Source organism: Stegodyphus dumicola, chromosome 8 (assembly GCF_044657685.1).
Source record: "Stegodyphus dumicola isolate Sdum_Otavi_A_Nest chromosome 8, ASM4465768v1".
Lineage (NCBI taxonomy): Eukaryota > Metazoa > Arthropoda > Arachnida > Araneae > Eresidae > Stegodyphus > Stegodyphus dumicola.
In genome coordinates, this window is record NC_140775.1 from 112,079,651 (window position 1) to 112,101,286 (window position 21,636).

Genomic DNA, 21,636 nt, shown 5'->3' on the forward strand with positions numbered 1-21,636 from the left:
AAGTGATTTACTCAGTTGCTTTGTATATTAAGCATAAGACAATATATAAGCATTTATAACGGAAATAAAAATTCATTAAAAATATAAATTAGTATTAATATATTGAAATTAACCGGTTAAACATGATAAACGAAAAAAATTTGTCTTAAATTCCAGTTAACAAATATTAAAGTTAATATTGATGCATTAGTTAGTGAAAACTAACATCTTCAAATTTCCCACTATCTCCTTAATAATTTGATAAATTTTGAATAAATAAAAATAATAATACAAACGATTTTGTTTACTTACTTACATAGTACTTACTGATAAAGTTGCATACTCAGTATTTTATAATGCGGCTCTCCAAACCGCATTTTTTTTTTTTTTTTTTTTTTTGTAATGTGGCCTTTGGGCAAAGAACATCTACAAAGTTTACTATATTTAACTTCTATCGATTGGCAACAGCGTTCCGTAAATTTCCAATGTGAAGTTTGGTGGCAGGGTATTTCGGAAGTTTCACGATGGTAAGTCTAAATCTGAATGCATCTTTTTTAAATTCCTGTAAATTATTTTTTCTTGTATAAAATATTTCTCTTTTTAGGACATTCATGAATTTATAAGTTTTATTATCACAATTTTCCTTGAATAATTTGTTGCCCATTTTTGTTTTACGCTTCAGAACTTTGATTTTAAACATGCATAATTCCTTTGCAGTCTCTTGTAATACCGGACAAATTTCAACACATTCTTCGTGTTATGAACACGAATATTGATGGTCGAAGAAAAGTAATGTTCGCCCTGACGGCAATTAAAGTAAGTTTATCATTTTAATTATAGCAGTAGGCAATTTCGCTAAGCCTTGTTATTCCTTAAAATATCTAACTATATCGAAAAAGAAATTAAATTCAAAATTGAGTTTTCTCTATTTCTATGAGTCATATTACTAAGTAACGTACAATGTATGTTATTACTTTGCTTATTATTGTCAAATATACCATTAGATGTTACTGAAGCAGGCCGATACTGCTAAGTTTGGTGGTGCATATTTATCATGAATTACAGTGGAATGTATATTTAAATGTTCGAGAGGTGAAACATATTAAAAAAGATTTATTGTGTTCCGTCTAGGTTCTCTTTGAGTTCTGTTTATGCACGAAATTTTCTTAATTTGAATTAACGATTCTAAGCATTTAGTATGAAATGGCATTTTTAAATTTTGAAATAAATTTATTGTTACACAAATATGGATTAATGTGTCTTTCATTGTTGAAATAATGCAGTAATTGATGACACGCATATGAATTACTGCGTATTTGAATGCTGTGTTCTACCACCTAATTTTATGTGCCTCTTAAATCAAAGCTTAATTCTAATACTGTTTCCATTTATTAAAATATGGGGTTTTCATCCGCAGAGAACCCGTTGGCGCTTTGGGAAAGAAGCCGTAGGCGCCGTTGCATTTTTACTCGCCAGCGATGAGCCGAGCCGTAAACGTGATTTTTAGTGCATGTAAAATCAAGTTAGCAGACAAAACAATATATCAAGCATATGGTAGTAAAAATTCACAGATGATAAGCATGTAGATGTAAAACTAACCGGTTAAACGTGATATACGAACATAAATATGTATTAAATTCCAGTTAACACAGAAAACAATATATTCCTGATATCAGCAGTGGTTTGCTAATTTTGATGACCATGATGATGCATAATTGATAATATTTTTTATTTCTATTTAATCATCTAATTATGTCACACCTGCCATCCTCTGAAAGGTTATTGTTAGAAAAGCATTAACAATATATTGTTAAAATTTTACGCCATAAAAAATTGGTGGTTATTCTTTGGATTATGGTAACTTGGCGATTTTTTGGCGACCAACTCTGCTACAGCAACCCTCTATTTTTTTTTTTCCGCCATTTTATCTTCACGAAGTAAAGATATGTTTCTTTTCTTTTTATTTACTGAACACTTTTTCTAACAATCTGCTATCCGAATTACACTTATGCTAGAAATTTTATGGAACAAAACTGCTTAATCATGACAAATATTAACTGCAAAATTGGGAAAAAGTACAGAATAGCAAACTCCTTGCCGCGTTTTTCAGAATCGCACATGGAACTACTTTGATATGTGCCCTCCAGTCGCCAAACATTTTTGGCGAAAAACTCCACGCTGCCATATTACTATCTAGATTTTTTGTCTACATTTTGAACTTTAAGCCTAAAGTGTCTCCAAAAACGCGGTTTTCGCACATACAAAAACCACGTTTTGAACACACAATTTAAGCTAAAAATCCGAAACAAAGACAAAAAATTTAGATAGCAAAAACGTAAAGTTTCTAACCAAAAATATTTGATAAGAATCCATGCACACAGCGATATGTTTTAACTTAAAAAAACATCTACGAGTGGCACAATGTAGGCAACGAAAGTCTACAAACTATGCACACATCGCTTTAATAAATTAACATAACACCAATAAATTTCAAAGAAAACCATGTACACAGCGTTCTGTTTCAACTTAAAAAAATCTACGAATTGCACTAATCAACAAAATAAACTAAAATAAATTCCAAACAATTAAAAAATAATAACGACAAATTCATACTAAAAAATCAATGAACATAACATTCTACAAAATAAGAACAAGAATAAAGTAAAATGCACTTACCATGAATTAATGCTTTTTCGAAGAGCAGAAATATCAATTTCATACTGCCTTTAACATGCCGCCACGTAATCACTAGCTAGAAAATTCATACTATGGTTCACAAATCCCTATTTCTATCATGCACAGCCACTAAAAATAATCTCTGAGACCTTCTTTCCACACCTCCAAATACCCACTGCCCCTCAATAGGATGGTCGCAATTATGTTTCCTTTTGCCGAACTTCAATTCAACAACTTCCACCATTTTATCTTCCGAGACACAGACGCGAACCAACAAACCAACGAGCATGATGCGAACCAATGAACTCCAGCAAAAGATTTTTCAATGTCAACAGGGTTGGCATACAACACGCAATTGCGCCAAAACCAGCGCAGAAGACATATCGCCACATTTGGTGAAATTAGGGCGTATATCAGAATTGTACCTTGCACATAAACCATGTACATGTCTACTTATTTTTACTTAAAAAAATCCCAGAATTGCACAAAAATGGCATTGCACACACTCTTAACTTTATCCATCTTCACTGCTATTTTCTCATAAATTAGAAAAATTTCACGAAAATGCATGAAAATTTTGTGAATCGTTAAATTCGGTAAAAAGGACTTATACGAAATTACCTGATCGCAAAAAGGTATATACCCTTTCCAAGAATGAACATTTCCACGTATAAAATAAATAAAATATCCAAAAACTTTTACCTCTAAATTATCTATTAAATTATAAACGTCACCAACGAATTTATACCGCAAACATTAAAAATGGTTACAAATACTTAGTGTGAAATATTTAAATTATTTCCATGCAGGTTTACTTCAACTGAAACGTATACCAAATTGCTACAAACATAAAATTCACAAAATAATTATCATTTGATTAAAATATCACTAAACCATGTACACATCGACTTATTTTTACTTAAAAACCATCCCAAAATTGCACAAAAATGGCATTGCACACACTTTTCACTATATCCATGTACACTGCTTTTTTCTCATAAATTAGAAAAATTTCATGAAAATGCATGAAAATTTTTTGAATCTTTAAATCCGGTAAAAAGAACATATATGAAATTACCTGATCGCGAAAAAGTATATACCCTTTCCAAGGATGGACATTTGCACGTATAAAATAAATAAAATATCCAAAAACTTTTCCCTCTAAATTATCTATTGTAAGCCTCACCTGCCAATTTATAATGCAAACATTAAAAATTGTTTCAAATACTAGGTCTCAAATATTTAAATTCTTTCCATCCACATTTACTTCTACTCAAACGTATTCCAAAATATTACAAACGTATAACTCACAAAATCACGATCACTAAATTAAAAAATAATTAAAAAACACTACTTAAAATATAAATAAGCACATACATTAAATTAATAAAAATTAGCTTACAATCCTAATTACTTTAAACTAAATCATGGCTAATAACGATTTTCCATTAATACCATATTAATTTATTTACTCCTTACATTTAGAACAATGCATAAAAATAATATCCAAATGATTAAAAATACTAACTTACCTAATCTTCTACAGAATCTTGAGAGCTTGCCGTATCATAAAATGTCCATTTTCACCAGATTTCTTGCACCGCCATTCAAACTTATCTGTAATATCCTTCCTTTCACACAATCTCATTTCCACATGTTGGACATTCATACTTATCCGCAATTAATCCTACACTCGTATACCATTCAACCAATTCTTTTGAATTATCAGATAAATGCATTAAAAATTTTGAATTCACTTTAGATAGCGCCATGCGATCCAAAAATTAATCAACACTCGCACAACACACAATGAAGCTTAATACTGCAGCTATAGTACTGCAGATGTTTTTCCAAATTTATCCCCTTTTCCGATTAAAGAACTGTAATTTATTTGTCCATTAATGTCACATGCCATATCTCATGATCTCTCATTTCCCCTCACACAAAATAATGCGTAATCGGAACTGAGTACTTCTCACATTATTCCCAAAGTCCTAGTAACCTTTATTGTCTCCAAAATGTCGCCAAACTACCTATTACCATATTCCAAAGATTAGCCAAAAATTGTGCAAACTAGCTATCCATGTACACATTGACCTATTTTCTATATACTATGTGTTTATATACATAATATAACTATATATTTTCTTTGAGTTGAATATTTCTTTGAAATATGTTTAACTATATATTTTCTTTGAATGGCCTGTTAACAACTCGTCGCAATGTCGGATTTTTACTGCTCATCATAAAGTAGCCAAATCCCGTAGTTAGGACCAACTTTAATTCCCCCATTAAGATTTCATATTTTGAAGCACTTTCGCAGATAACCCAGTAAATGTAAACATCGCCAACTTTGGCGATAATAGTTCAAACCTGGTAACCCAGCATATTTATCCTATTCGCTTGTTCGAAGTTTGCAACCATTCCTCTTGCATTCATTTTGTTGAATTATCACTGCCGTCGTTCGCATTTGCAGATTTATATTATTCTTCTCTTATATATTATTTTTCTGAATTTTTTAACAATGAAATATTTTCGTAGATAGATGCCGGTTCTCGGTTCGGGATGAAAGGAAGAAAATACGACTGGAGGGGTGACCTAATTTGTAACACGGCTGTTCACGTTGTGTTCTTAATTATTAACAGCTCTAATGAACCATGAGGTTTCCAACCTCAAAAATAATTTGTTTCTGTAGGCCGCAAAAATTTGCATGTGCATTTTAAATAATAAGTAATGCTTTTATTTTTATTATTGTCATCTAAATTAGAATAAACCAATTTTTTTACTTGTTATTTTCATGTTGGTCATTTTGCAAAGCAGTGGGTGATTTTGCACTTTCCCAGTTTGTTGCCAAGGGTGTGGGCTCTCCTAGGATTTTATTATTTTGAGAATTGTAACAGATTTATCTTAAGTAGTACTTTAAATAGATTATTTAGCTTTTTTCTATATGGGATTTGCAGTTAAAGTTGAAAATTCCAATGCTTTAACTAGCATTATTAAACTTAAGTGATATGCATTTGTTATTGCCATTTTCATACTTGTAATGTGAATGTTGCAAACCATTGTCAGATATTTTTTATAATTTGAGGTGCCTGCCTGAATCTTTCTTGTTTGCTAATGTATTCTAATGGGTGTAATCGTAGTATCCAGTGCACATGGGATTTAGCTACTTTTGGCAACTTTATGATCAGATCAGTTAATTAGCATAAATGGAATATAGCAGCTACTGCAGAAGCACTTATGCAAAGGATCCGTTAAATGAAACATCGCCAGAAATGGCGATAAACGTTCAAAGTTGGCAATCTGGTTCGCTTTTAGAAAGAGAATATTTGTCGTGTGTTCGGGACTTCATTTTGCCGCTGGCTAGTGGTGCATCAGTACCTAGTTAGGTGGTAAAAATCGCTGGAGGTGGGGAGGTGAATATAATGCGGCTTTTTAGAATAGTATGGCTGTGTTCTTAAGTAATTTTTAAGACTTTAAACACGCAGAACCACAGGGCTCCTAAAATATTATGATTAACATGGGGTAAGTTTAAATTAAGTTTTTATTTTTATTACTGTTATTTTTACCTAAAATAATAAGAGTTAAATCAGTTTTCATGCTTAAAAATTTGATATATTTTTAATGCATTTTAAAAAATTACTTTTCGGAGGATGCTAGGTGTTTATATACAATATATGATTAGAATGAAAAAAAAATTATTGGTTCTCTGAGATGACAAAATACTTTTATGTATTCCCAGGGTCATCAAAGTTAGCAAACCACTGTTTTGAGTAATTAATCAAACTTTGAATGAATCTTGAAAGATAACAAGATGTATGATGCTTATTCTAGTTTTATTTACAATGCTACTTTAAAGGATTTGAATATCATTGAAGATACTTAGCATTGTCAAATTTATTATAAAAAGGACAGTTGTTTCAAAATAAAATATTTTAAGCTATCAGCAAGTAAATTCAAAAAACAACTTTGAAGAATTGCTTGTGTAAAATGAATATTTTACATTTTAATATTTTACATTTAGTAATGAATCCATTAATCTATTAAATGTACAGTAGCACTAATTATTAAACATAATTTTGAGAATATCGACAAACAAAGCACGTAATAAAAAAGACACTTTTTACTAAAAATATTAGTATTCTGTATGAATGACGGAGAATATATGTAATGAATACCATGGCTAAATACCTATATAAAGAAAAATAAACAAAAAAAGTAGTATTCTCTACCCCGACACTTGCAAAAGTAATCCTGCTATGCAACACATAGTTAATTTCTGATTACATGATATTGCAAGCATTTTCTTCAGATTTTTCCTACAACTGATATTGAATCCTGGTAGTTTGATCTGGTTTCATATCATGGTTAAAGGCCAGACTGTGTGGTTGATTTTTCTAGTTTACCTCATATGTAATGCAAATACAAGCCAGTTTCCCTTAGAAAGTTGTTCAAAACGGTCTCTTTCTTCAGGTCCATAGCCGGTATTCAGTGCCATATTCGAGTAACCTAACTTTCCTTCAGATTCTACATTGACATGATGTATCTGTTGTAAGCAGGACAATGATCATTCCACCTCTATCAGTGTAGCAGGAGTGTATTTAAAATAATGTCAGAATCATGGGATTCATGACAAAATCGACCATGTTTTAATCTTGAAAACTTTATAAATTTTCCCCGATTTTCTTACGTCATGGGTTTCACAAACAAGATATTCATACTTTTGTTCAAGTTCATAAGCAGTTGAGCAATACAATTCTGAATACTGGTAGTTTGACTCAAGTTTGAATCTTCATTATTCAGTATCTTGAGCCATCACGCTGTCATGCGCCCTAAAGTTATTACTGCTTGGCATAATAACAATCTCACTTGACCATGTTACCCACTTTGTCAAAATTAATATATCAGCTGCAGTCTCTCCAAAGACTCACTATAAAAGAGATTTAAAAGGATCTTTCTTAGAATACAAATAGGTTTGTCAACGTCTGGCAACAATTCATGAACTTTTCACGCAAAGCATTTACGACTCATTTCAGACACAACATTTTGAGAAGTGTTTCATCTACCTTTTTCAGTATGTCTGCATCATTCAGAAGAAAATGATGTTGTCATGTTTAATTTCATTAGGCCTGATGCAGAATAAAATACTGGAACTGCTGGTTTTTAATAAGTCTAAAATACTGGAACCGCTGATTTTTCCTACATCTGTTATAAGAGGAAATTATTTCAATGATATCCTAGAACTGCAGTTATCGTAGGGTACATATTAATTTGTCAACAGCGTTGGTTATTTCATTAATGGAAGTGACAGTATTGTTTTTTCCATTCTCAGTTTGGATATTCTAAATTGCACTCATGTATACAGCATTGAATATGTCCATTTTAAGGTAAATTTGCAGAACATCATCATTTCTTATAAGTTTCCAAACATCTTTTCAGAAACTGTCTTTCTTTAGATGATGAAGATATATTTAGTGATCATCAGTCTGAATTTGAAAAACAGTGCGACTTTTCAGAAGACATTCCTTGTGATCAAAGTGACTATTTTAGAGGAAAAGATAAAACAACAAAATGGAAGAAAGAACCCTTTTGAATTCAAAGATGCATGGTGTCCCATAATATCATAAAAAATTGCCTGGCAATACACATATATCTAAAGATGTGGCTTCACCCATCGATGCATGGAAGCTAATATTTGATGACAGAATGATTGAAATGCTCTAATATTTATGTAAAAAATATTTCGGGAAATTTTAAAGAGATGCAAAACCTATGGAGAAAGAAGCGTTTCTTGCTTTTTTAGGACTTATGTAAATCCCATTCCCATTATCTATCCTCCCATGTAAATGTTAGAGAATTATGGGTGACTGATAGAACAGGATTGAATATTTTTCGTGAAACAATGAATTATAAGCGTTTTCATTCGTGCCTTATGATTTGATGATGTCGGAACACGGGATGGGAGAAGAAAGAGTGATAAATTAGCTCCAATAAGAGATTTGTTTGAAAATTTTGTCAAGAATTGTCAGAAATTATATCATGTAGGGGAATACATGACTTTGGATGAAGAGCTAGAACCTTTTCAAGAACGATGCTCCTTTCTTAAGTATATGCCTAAGAAACCTGTAAGATATGGTATATTTACTGTGGTTGATTTTAGAACCTTCTATACTTTCAACATGGAAATTTACTCAGGTCAGTAGCCAGATGGGCCATACAAGAAAGTCAACAGTTCTTTTGAAAAAGCAAAGTGCATCCTAACTCCATTATACAATTTGGAAAGAAACGTTACCACAGTTGGTATACCAGTTTATAAATTGGCCAATTTCTTACAGGAAAATAAAATTTCTGTCGTTGGAACAATATGCAGGGATGAGATTATCCCACCTGAATTTGTGTCGAATAAGAATAGAGAACAGCATTCAACCCTCTTCGGGTTTCAAAAGTATATAATGCTACATTCTTATATGGCTAAAAAGAACAAATGTGTCAACCTTTCTCAACTATGAACAATGATGACCATATTGATGAAAGCACGGGAGATTTGAAAAAATCTGAAATAATTACGTTTTATAACATGACAAAAACGTTTGGTTTATTGAGATTATAAAGTACACTAGGGCTATCGGCCTAAAGGGAGGGATGCCTTCGTGGAGGACTTTCTTAGGGAAACTGGTTTGTATATATGTTACACATGTTGAAAACCACGAAAACGCCCTTGCAGCCAGCCTGTTTTGCGGGATTTGAACCTCAGACCGAACTACCAGTGTTCAGCGACTTTACCGCTCAGCTGCTGGTGGACCCCATGAAAAAAGGATAAGTTGATATAGTCGACGAAATGGGTGGCACTTACTCTGTGGCCAGAATATAAAACCGATGGCCTATGGGCATTTTTTTTTTTGTTATTAAATATTGCCAGCATAAATTCAATGATCTTGCTTTTATCTACTAAAACTCCACCAGAGAAGTTCAGGAATAGGAGGCACTTCTGATTTGGCTTTTGCATTTTTATATCCTCATTTAAAATCACGACAGAAACAGAAGGAATACAACAAAGATTCTCAAACAAAGAAAAGAAATTTATGCTACCGGAGATGTTACATGTGCTCAAGAAAAAAAGATAAAAAATCAAAAACTATATGTGCGAAGTGTAAAAAAAATATACTATGTCAAGAACACTGTGAAATAGAAGCTTCATTCAAACTACAAAATATCTAATTCTTTTTGAGCAGAATTGATTTGAAAATTAATTATGTAACTCATTGTCCATGTAATAATTCTGCATAATTTGGATTATAATTGCATTCAAAAATAAAAAATACAAATTTCTCATAGAAATCAATGATTCCTAGTCATGAAGAAAATGTAAGTACTTTTGATTTATTCGTCATTAATTTTAAAAGTAACCTTATTTTTAAGCAATTTTATATAATAAATGTTATAATTAATATAGAATGCATTATATTACCTTATTACATTTGTACGTCGTTTAATTGCGATGCGCGTTCTCGTGTTACATAATAATACAGTGCGAGTCCTCCCGGGTTAACTATACACCGCTAAATGTCATGGCTAACCTATTTATTTTACTTCTATATGCTATATATCTTATAACCCGACTGTACACCGCTGAAATCAACGCTTCCATATGTTAAATATCTTGGAAAGTAACTAACTATACACCGCTAAACTCCTGACTGTTGGCTCCCGAACTAAAATGTGGTAGACTAATTTGTCAATATCAGGATTTAGCAAATGCATCTCCACCTTCCTAGTCGCCTTTGAAGAAGTGGGAGAGAATGTAAGGAATTTTTCCTTTATTGCCGAACGCCTTCGTGGTGTAATTGGAAATAAATCCTGCTAGCAATTAAAAATTAGGATAAAAGGACGAAGCTAAAAAGTTGTCTGTATTGCGAGAATCAGTTCCTAACTATACATTTGCCACTTAAGATTTTTTTCAGTGTATGTTTCAATTGCTCCTTACTAGAGAAGTTTAACGAAGTTGAAGTTGATTAAAAGCTATCTTCCATCAACTATGTGCTAAGATTTAATGGTTTGGCAGTCCTTTGCATTGAAAATAAATACAGTAGCTAAAAACATTAATGAATTTTTGACGAAGCTATAAACAAATTTTCAGAAGTCAAAACTTGCTAAAAACAGTTCTAGCTTTTTTTTTATTCACAGAAAATTTAACATTTTTTAAATCAAAAGTGGCTGATTTATAAGACTTTTTTAATATAAATTTATCTGCTTAATGTAAATTATTTTTGCCTTAATCTTAAGACTTTTGTTTTCCAAATCAATTCAAATATTTAATTTTATTTAAATAATGTTAATTATATATTTGTGTTGACATTTTATATGGTGATTATTATAATAAGGGGGGAGGGGCTAGTAAGATTTCCATCCTGAGCCTCAATAACTAGGTCTGCTACTGCAGATAGGATTTTGCATGTTTGGCATATTTCTTGCTTTGACAAACCTAATGATTTTAGAAAATTACATTTTATGTTTGTACAGCGCTTCCATCCGTAGAATGGTCAATTTACTAAGCATAAAAACCTATCTCAAAAACATTCTGTGCATGTGTATTTTTATATGTTATGTAAGCTAATAGGAAATATTTAATAATGGAAATTTCCCTCATTCAGAGTCAGTTTAGAATCCACAAAAGACAATAGGAAAGTTATAAATAATGTATATAAAGAAAAATGGGTAATATATTCTAAAAAATTGAGAAGGAAATTGCAGATATGTGAAAGTTGAAATAAATATCGATAAACAAAACAACAGTAAGCTCAAATTTATGCTTATTTTAAAATCGAATGATAGAGTTAAAAAAAAATATCTCTGAAGAGTAAGATTACTTATACAGTCATGAGTCGTTAATTCGGGCACCCATAATCCGGAATGATCTATAATCCGGACCTCAATGCTAAAAACTTTCTGCGCATGCGCCGCGTTGGCACAGGCGTTTTAGGCGTGCGCGTAAGACTTTGACTACTACGCATATGCGTGCGCGCAGGTGCAGAATACGTTTTCGCGTTTAATGTATAACTGACAGTGTAAGCTAAAATGATCTAATTATCTATTTCAGTTAATGTTAATGATTGTGTTGTTTCTTTATTTTCGAATTGGATCCCACTTATTACTTTGTGCAGACTGTTAGTGCAATTTTATAAAAGTAAACTTGAACTTTCGATTATGTCAAATAGAATTTCCGATGCTGGAATTTCCAAAGGATCTACAAAACGAAAGTATGTTTCCATGTCCATCAAACAAAAAGTGGAATTGCTGCAAAAATTGGATAAAGGCATACCTGTCTCAAAGTTATGCAAGGAATATAACATTGGAAAGTCAACTGTATATGACATAAGCAAAAAGAAAAAGGAACTTTTTGATTTTTTTGTGGATTCCGACACCCCACTTGCAATGAGTAACAGAAAAAGGGTTTGTTATGCTAAAAGTGACGATCATGACAGAGTGATGATTGAATGGGTCAGACAGCGTCGCAGCGAGGGCGTGCCATTGACGGGTCCAATGGTAATAACTCAAGCCAAAATATTTCATGAAGAAATGAACTTAAACGGAGAGTGCACATATTCAACAGGTTGGTTAACAAAATTTAAAAATCGCCATGGTATAAGACAATTAAAAATTTCTGGTGAAAAATCTTCAGCTGATACTGAAGCTGCTAAACAATTTGCAGATGAATTCAATTCATTACTAGTGAACAATTATGTGTAGAACAAATTTACAATGCTGATGAAACTGGTCTTTTCTGGCAATATGTACCGCGAAATACCTTGGCAACCTCTACAGAAAAGCTCCAACTGGTGTCAAAGATTCCAAAGCGAGACTAACAAATTTAGCCTGCGCAAATGCTGCAGGAACACACAAGTGCAAACTTTTCGTAATCGGAAAACATGCACGACCTCGACCGTTTAAAGGAGTAACAGTTTTCCCTGTTATATATCACGCAAATAAAAGAGCATGGATGACACAAGTGTTGATGAATGATTGGTTTGAAAATCATTTTATACCCGAGGCTCGGCGACATTTGAATTCAGTTGGTTTACCTGATAACTCAAAAATAGTTCTGATTGTTGATAACTGTTCGGCGCATACTTCACTTAAAATTTTAGTGAAAGATAATGTATCTATGTTATTCTTCCCTGCAAATTGTACGTCTATCATTCAGCCTATGGATATGGGAATAGTGCATGCGCTGAAATGCAAATATAAAACAGCATTTTTAAAATCTATGTTAAATTTCTTGAACAGTGGCAAGACTATTCAAGAATTTTTGAAATTTTTTAGCATAAAATCTGCCGTGTGGAGCATCGCAAGATCGTGGGAGGATGTATCTTCAAGTACGTTAAAAAATGCTTGGCATAATTTATGGCCATCTACCATATTTCATGGTGAGGAGGATGAAGATGATAGCGGCGAATTTGAAGGTTTTCGGACATCGCAAACTAAAGGGGAAATTTTTAAGTTATTGGATTTTGTAAAGAAATGTGGAGAAGCGGTAATAAATGATGATATAAGAGAAGTTTTTCATTGCGACGACAATGCACCAATCATCAATCAATTAATGGACAGCGAAATATGTAGTATGGTTCTAGATCCAGAAAATATCGCTTCCGATAGTGAAGAAAGTGACACAGATGTTACCGAAAACGAAACAATTTCGATTGACAAATTAGTCGATATTCTTGACACTGCAATTATAGGACTTGAACAGCGCAACTTTGTAACTGAACAAGAAATTGTCTGTTTATAGAATTAAAGAGAAAGTATTATCACATTAAACGAAACAACTAACATTGATAGAAATGTTTAATAAAGTAAACAAATAAATATTAAGCTTTTTTTTTTTTTGTAAATTTTGTACCCTTTAGATCATAATTGTTCTTTATTTCATAAATTACGGTTTCATATTTTTAATTTTAGAATTTCTGCATGCCATCTTACGAGATTTAAACTGATGATCTATAATCCGGAAAAATCGATAATCCGGAATCTCCGAAGTCCCGACGAGTCTGGATTAACGACTTTTGATTGTACTACATTAAAAGGCACCATTAGCTTTATTTATGACTTCCATCATAAAAAAAATAGAATTTTATTATCCAGTAAAAAAGCTAATGGGATAATAAAGCTAACGGAATTATATATGTTGTTCTCTATTGAAGACGTGTTATTTCGTTCCATTGACTAATCTTAATTTTCATGTTGTTCTTATATATGAATTTTAAATTAAGAGTGTATTTGTGTCCCTTTTTTTTTTCCAGGGCAGGGAGGCATCTTTTATAAAATTATAACTATGCAATATTTACTATTGAACAGGAAATGAGAGCTGTATGAAAAACAACCATAAAAGGGAAATTAAATTTTTTGACAGGATGAAATATAAAATACTTATCAACAATTAAAGTCCTTGTTAATAAAATTTAGCTGAATTTTAAATATATATATTAAATTTAATGAATAAAAATTGAAGCTAACACAATTAAAATAATAAATTAAAAAATTTATTTACATGCATAAAATTTTATATTAAATACACATGTAATTTTCCTACCATTACAAAAAATAAACAGACGATTATTTCTTCATACACTTACAGACAAGAATAAAGAATTATTTTATTAGAGTTTTGAAATAACAGCAATTCCCCCCCCTTCCTTTTAAATTCAACAACTTTTAAATTTACAGTGATTTTTATTAAAACATAATAAATATATTTTGATTAAATATTCCTTTCACAAATTAGTTCAACTAATATTACATAGCTCATATTAAATGTCTCTACTATGAAATAAAGGATCGTTCTCAAAAATTCTTTTTTATATATAGACGTATAATTATAAATGTATCAGTTCACTTCTATAATTATGTTTTGTGAAAATATTCTTAAACTATTGAAAAAAAAAGAAATTTCCTTCATTTTAAAATGGTTATGAGATAGATTTGAATGTAATGATGACAAAGAAGGCATTTTTTAATAATAAAAAGAGGAAAAAATATCTAAAATAACTTAAACATACACCTTGGAAAAAATTATGAATATTAATAAAAATAAAATTTTCACAGCACATCATTTTAGCACAAAAAAATCTATCATTAAACTTTGCATACAGCCACTTTACTGAGATCTTCATTTCAGTATAAAATACATAAATTTCATCTTTCATTTCCTATTTATCTGTTTTGGAATTTTCTAATTTGTCACAAATCGCATTTCATCATGAATCATGATGCATTAATTCTAGATTCAATGGCAATTACTTTCACAGAGCATATATAAATTGAACTATATGCTATCAATTACGTATGAAGGCTTTCCATATGAAAATGAAGTAATAACACATAAGCTAGAATTTTAATAGTGACAGCACTCTGAGACATTACAGTTGGCTTACTGTAGGAACTATCCACCAATGCAATCATTACCATACTGTTACATCCAATGATGTAATACTTTTGTTTATCATCTGATAAGCTTGCTTTAAAATGATTTCATTGAAGGACACTATAAGTCAGTGAATTGCCATCTAGCAACTGAAAAATTGGTATGCAGGTTTTGTGGCTTATTGTCTGATTTATCAAGATTTAGGTATTAAGTTATTATTCTGACTGTTTCTTTTTAGAATGTTGTTTGGTTCAGCCATTTGCTCTGGAGTTGTTGACCTTGGGTGATTACAGCTTAATGACACTAGAATGATGCTGACAGCAGGATGAATAATATTGTTGCATAACTTAGCTGACAGCTCCTCCATATATACTAGTCTGCTGTTTCTGCTCACTATAAATCAGCTGGAAGCGTTAAAAATTATAAGCATGAAAAATTTGCATAATAATTACAAAATAGAATTGTAATAAATTAATTTATATTTTTAGTTCATTTATTTATTGAACAAAATAAATGTTAAAGTTATTAAAATGCAGCACTAAATTAAAATATTAATAACACTTCTAGTATAGTATAAAAACACCGATGCTACAAATGCTAAATTAACTGAGTACTGGGACTTTAAAGTGACTTATAATGCTAGGTTAGCTTTTTGAATGCATTTTAATTAGGAAGTGACTGATAATACTAGGTTAGCTTTTTGAAAGAATAAATTCATATCATACATAAAGAAAATTATGAAAACGTCCATGTAGCCAGTGTATTTGGCACGATACAGAAGCAATAAACATGTTTAATGATAGAACTGAAATGAATAAAATTATTAATGAGGTTAAATTTATAGTTTTGTTCTTTTGCATTTCAGTTAATATTTCTATCGTAAAAACTGTTCGGTTTAACACTGTCCACTTTCTTTTTGACAAAAATGAACATTATTCTCAATAATGACAATTTGAACATTAATTGTGAATTATAATAAATTTGCTAGCTGCTGTTCTATTCATTCACAATAATAATGGCTTGAGTAAATTTCTGCATTTATTTATGACCTCCCAACATTTTTTTACTATGCTTTATCCTATAGTTCCAATTTGAAGCAACATGGTGCAAAAATCCAGAGTTAAACTGTCATAATAACAGTACTATTTACAATTGAAGCCAGCAAGCGCATATCATAAAATTTCAGTTATATGTAGAAATAATTTATAAGCAAATAAATCTTTATCATTTGGCCAATCTCAATTCAACAAACTAATCTTCATAACCTTTTTTAGTTTTCTTTATTCTGCAGATAATCAAAACCATTATTAAAGAGCGATTTACTGTACATGATTGTTAAGAAATAATATCATATTTGCATTCTTCAGCTTTGCTGCTTTTTAACTTTAACAAGCTAATATTTAAGTTTTAAAATACAATACAGTTATATCTCTGAAGTTATGTGATGGTGCAACTAATGAAAGTTCTGATCTCAGATTCCCAGTAGTCAAGATGTTATTTAATTATTACTGTTTTGTTATTGGGATCAGTTTCAGAAATGTACATATGTATGCATGTGTATATGTATATATATATGCATGTATGCACTTACACACCCATCCATCCATACATGCATATATACATAATTCTGAATCTTGTCCTGATAACAGAATACCTATTTATCTTGCATACAAAACAATGCATATGAATTTAAGTTAAAAAGAACCAGTGGCTAAAAATGCACTTGTTTAAAAATTTTCTCATTTTCATAAAGTTAATTTAAATTATGAAAATTTAATTGTATATGAGTAAAAGATTAATTATTGCTGTGAATTAATTTTCAGAATGTATAATTCCATTCACTCCTTTGAACCAAAGAATGAAAGTAACAGCACTGTGCATAAAAATTAGAACAACTGCATTGTTAACACAATTAATAACTCAAGTGCTGTTTTGAAGAAAAGTATGGGGTTTTTAGAGCAATTAGCATAAATTATTAGACTTTGATGCTACTTATTTTATTAAAGCTAATTCTTATGTATAGACACAGGTTTTGTTCACCAGCATTTTGTGAATTATTCACAATTTCAAATACAAATTAACTTCAGGTATAAATGTGTGAAATAAAATAAGCAGCCTTATTAAAGCAGACAGAACCTTCTAATATTTAAAAGTTACATGTTACAAAATTGGCAATTCAATCAGCTTATTTTGTTATGGTGGCTACTTTAATATACAAGTGTCACCTGTATATATTCCAATATATTTTAGGAGCATTGAGCTTAAATCAAAAGTTGTATTTGACCTTTCTGGTCCTTCTTCCCTACATAAATTTAGCATCTGAGGTAGCTATTTTATTTTACAAAAGGTAGAAATAAATATAATAGAGCTTTATTTTTTCAATTGCAATTAACTCTCGATAACGATTTATGAAAATGTGAACTAATTAAGATTTGCGATTTTTTTTTTTTTTTTTGGAGGGGGCGGTCAAGCAACTACCTTATTTTACAAAAGGTAGAAATAAATAGAATAGAGCTTTATTTTTTTCAATTGAAATGAACTCCCGATAAAGATTTGCGAAAACATGAACTAATTATTGCAATTTTCCAACTTCTATTTTGTCTTGCCGTAACGTTTCCTAAACAGGGTTGCCATGCTACCGGGAAAAGTAAGGGAATTCGGAAATCGACCAAAAAATTCAGGGAAAAGTCAGGGAATTTAAGTGTTTTAGTCAAAATCTAGAAAAGTCAGGGAATTTCATACAACGATCCCACCAAAAAAGGCGAGTTTTGCACCGACGACGGAAGAGATCACTTTTTTGGCGAATTGTGTATCACGCGAGTGTCATTCGGGCAGCTGGCATAGAGCCAATTTTCGCAGCTCCAATTTGATTGTCTTTTTAAAAAGGCAAAGCAAGTTTCCCGCAACTTTTGGTTTCCAGTAACCTCGAGAATCGCATGTGCAGTGCGTGAACTAAAGAAAGTACCTGTTCTCGTATAAAACAAAATAGGGTTTAATCCTAGTATACGGTACCATAAAGGTTAGAATCAAAAATATGTACAGTAATTTCTGGAAGAAAGGGCGCATCCGCGTAAACGCCGCACTCGAGAAAAATGGCGGGAAAAAAATTAAAATTGCACAGAAACGCCGCAATGGATTAAATTGCACGTGACATCGTCGTGGGCCGTATAGATGCAAAATCTCAACCTAAGTCCTGATATATGACATACCATCTCCCTTCGGAATAGTTTTTCGTTTAAAAATGATCATCGGCTTTAGCTTGTCACCGTTTGTGGCACAAGCTAACACACATGTAAATGTCTTTCATGCCCTGTCATAAACATAGATACAGTTTTTGCACCAGTTTCATCAACAGTTCTGTTTGCAGGAGAGTCGAAAGCTAACAGCGTTTCATTCATATTTATTATCTGCGACCGAAGTTTTTATCAATAATAGCTGTCACGTATTTTAGAAAAGATGACTTTTTATACTGCCAATCCATTGGTAATTGTTGCCCGACTGTTGTTCTAGTATGCACAGAAATATTTTTTCTTTTCATAAATCTGCTACACCTCCTTTGAAATCATTTATGTTCATTCGTTTTGCTATAAATTTTGCTTGTAAGTGAATTTTTACAGTCGAAATTGCCATTCCCTTTCCTCGTTGCTCCTTTATCCAGTTTGCAAGGTCGTCCTCTCGATTTGGCCACCTTACAGTACCACTTCTTTTGGCTCGTTTATGTTGTGGCATATTTTTAAGAAGTTCTTTTTCAGTCTGCAACGTCGAATACATCTGTCGTCCACTTCAAACTCTCGAGCTGCTGCTCGATTTCCAATTTGTGCAGCACGTAAAATTACACTAAGCTTAAAACCAGCAGTATAGCTTCTGTGCCGTTTAGGGACATTTTCAAAAATCTTCCGCTTCCTTCTTACTTAAAAACTATCCAACAAATACTTGTACCCAAACTGATGGGATCTGTATCTGGCAGAATGCCTAGAAAAATCCATTCATGCTGAAAGGGAAATACGTCAGAGTTCGTTATTGCGAGGCAGGTGGAGTCATGTCCGCCTTTGAAAAAAATTGCAGAAAAGGCCGGGGTTGGGGAGAGGATGGGTCCTGGAAGATTCATCGAATGGCAGAGGAGAGACACTATTCGAACTGATGAGAATGTTGATTTGAAAGGGGAAGAATGTCATTGTTCTGAGATCTCGTTTAGGATGAATAAAGCATGTAGGTCCGTTCAAGGGAAAGAATGTAAACAAAATAACATTCGCAAAAAGCAACTGAGTGGTCTTTTGTGTGGGGACAGCACCAGTCTATGCACAATGACAAGGCCATCCAAACTATGTACAATGACCATCATAGGAAATATTTTATTTTTAGTGCACCTAAATTCCGCATGGGTAGAAACGCCGCACCCGCTGAAAATTTAAGTTTTAAACACGTAAGCGCCGTGGCATTTCTTCTGGAAATTACGGTATTTTAAAGAAAGAAAACCTCTCTGCAACAGACGTGGCTCCGTTCCATCATAGCAGGAAACAGCTGTGCATGCGCCAAAGCTCGAAACAGGTGTCGAAGTTCGAAGGTCACGTTATCAAGAGTTCATAAAATGAATGCCGTTTAAAATTTCTTTAAACTCTAAAGGAAAAGAAAATATTTTTTGGCACAAGTAAATTAATTCATGGATTAGTTATTTTGAGGGGGGGGAATCTACGAAAATAGGCTTTTAAAATTATTGCGAAAAATCCAAGAAAAAATGTTCTTTGATAACCATGTAATATAACTATATTCACTAAAATATCGTTGATTATTCTAATTAAATTTTTAAGTAATTATCTTTATTTTTATGTCATTCATATCATTTAATGTTGCTTCTTCCCTCTAAATTTATTTATCAATAGTAAATAATATTTCCAAATTTCAGGAAATTTTCTCTGGCATAATCCTGAAATTAATTCTAACGGTATGACGACATCACGAAATTTAATGCACATATTTTTTCTTTATGTATGCTGCGAAATAAATATAAAATACCTCAATTTAGTAAAAAAATATCATTAAATATATTTCTTTCTTTCATTTAGCTGAAGTATGTCTGCAAGGCCATCCAAACTATGTACAATGACCATCATAGGAAATATTTTATTTTTAGTGCACCTAAATTCCGCATGGGTAGAAACGCCGCACCCGCTGAAAATTTAAGTTTTAAACACGTAAGCGCCGTGGCATTTCTTCTGGAAATTACGGTATTTTAAAGAAAGAAAACCTCTCTGCAACAGACGTGGCTCCGTTCCATCATAGCAGGAAACAGCTGTGCATGCGCGAAAGCTCGAAACAGGTGTCGAAGTTCGAAGGTCACGTTATCAAGAGTTCATAAAATGAATGCCGTTTAAAATTTCTTTAAACTCTAAAGGAAAAGAAAATATTTTTTGGCACAAGTAAATTAATTCATGGATTAGTTATTTTGAGAGGGGGGAATCTACGAAAATAGGCTTTTAAAATTATTGCGAAAAATCCAAGAAAAAATGTTCTTTGATAACCATGTAATATAACTATATTCACTAAAATATCGTTGATTATTCTAATTAAATTTTTAAGTAATTATCTTTATTTTTATGTCATTCATATCATTTAATGTTGCTTCTTCCCTCTAAATTTATTTATCAATAGTAAATAATATTTCCAAATTTCAGGAAATTTTCTCTGGCATAATCCTGAAATTAATTCTAACGGTATGACGACATCACGAAATTTAATGCACATATTTTTTCTTTATGTATGCTGCGAAATAAATATAAAATACCTCAATTTAGTAAAAAAATATCATTAAATATATTTCTTTCTTTCATTTAGCTGAAGTATGTCTGCAAAAAAAAAGCCTTATTTTATTCCAGATTTAGCAGATTCTAATCTCAATCTTCAGTGGAGAAAACAACTATTATAATAATATTTGTGTTTTCAAGTGTTAAGGTGCCTTTTAAGAATACACCTCACACAAATTAAATTTACCTAAAATCTAACCTAACTTTTAGCTTTGCGTTGTGATTTATAAGAACCAGATTAGCCTCGTGTTGAACTGGGGGATGATCATGAATAATAATTAAATAAAACGGACAATTGTTATCCAATGTATATATCTTAAATTTTATTAAGTTTTTTTAAAGCGGAAAAGTAAACAAAATTATCAAAGTGTACCAAGAATAATTAAAAATAAATGTCCTCTGGGATTTATTGAATAATTAAGTGAATTTGCTACACAGTATAAGTAATACCATAATTAATTTACCTCTTAGCACAGCCAAAGTACATTACGCGGATAGACTGGAATTTTCTCGAAACATACCTGGAAAAGTCAGGGAATTTCATTCTCCTGTTTGAGTGGTAACCCTGCCTAAATCTATGTAAACAGAAAAAATCCCTATTCGTCCTTCAGGAAAATTCCCTGAGTGGGTTGCAGGTTTGTAACACTTGTCAGGGTTACCATAATCTGGCACACACGCACTCTTCCGAGATGTCAACAAATCGCCAGGGCCGGTTATCTGAAAACTGCCCAAAGTTCCTTAACTAACAGCATCCAAAAACTT

General features: G+C 31.8%; 1 protein-coding gene across 2 annotated transcripts in view; it reads left to right on the forward strand.

The window, feature by feature from the left end:
- Positions 1–373: 373 nt before the first annotated feature.
- RpS18 (ribosomal protein S18) overlaps positions 374–21,636 on the forward strand; it is a 55,471-nt gene continuing 34,208 nt past the window's right edge. The window contains exons 1-2 of one of the 2 annotated variants that reach the window (XM_085822290.1): positions 374–506; positions 697–795. In XM_085822290.1, coding sequence (XP_085678416.1) covers positions 504–506; positions 697–795 — 102 coding nt within the window. In that variant the 5' untranslated portion in view covers positions 374–503. Of the gene's footprint in view, positions 507–696; positions 796–9,969; positions 10,021–21,636 lie in introns of those variants that run through there. The other variant, XM_085822291.1, reaches the window with a different exon arrangement.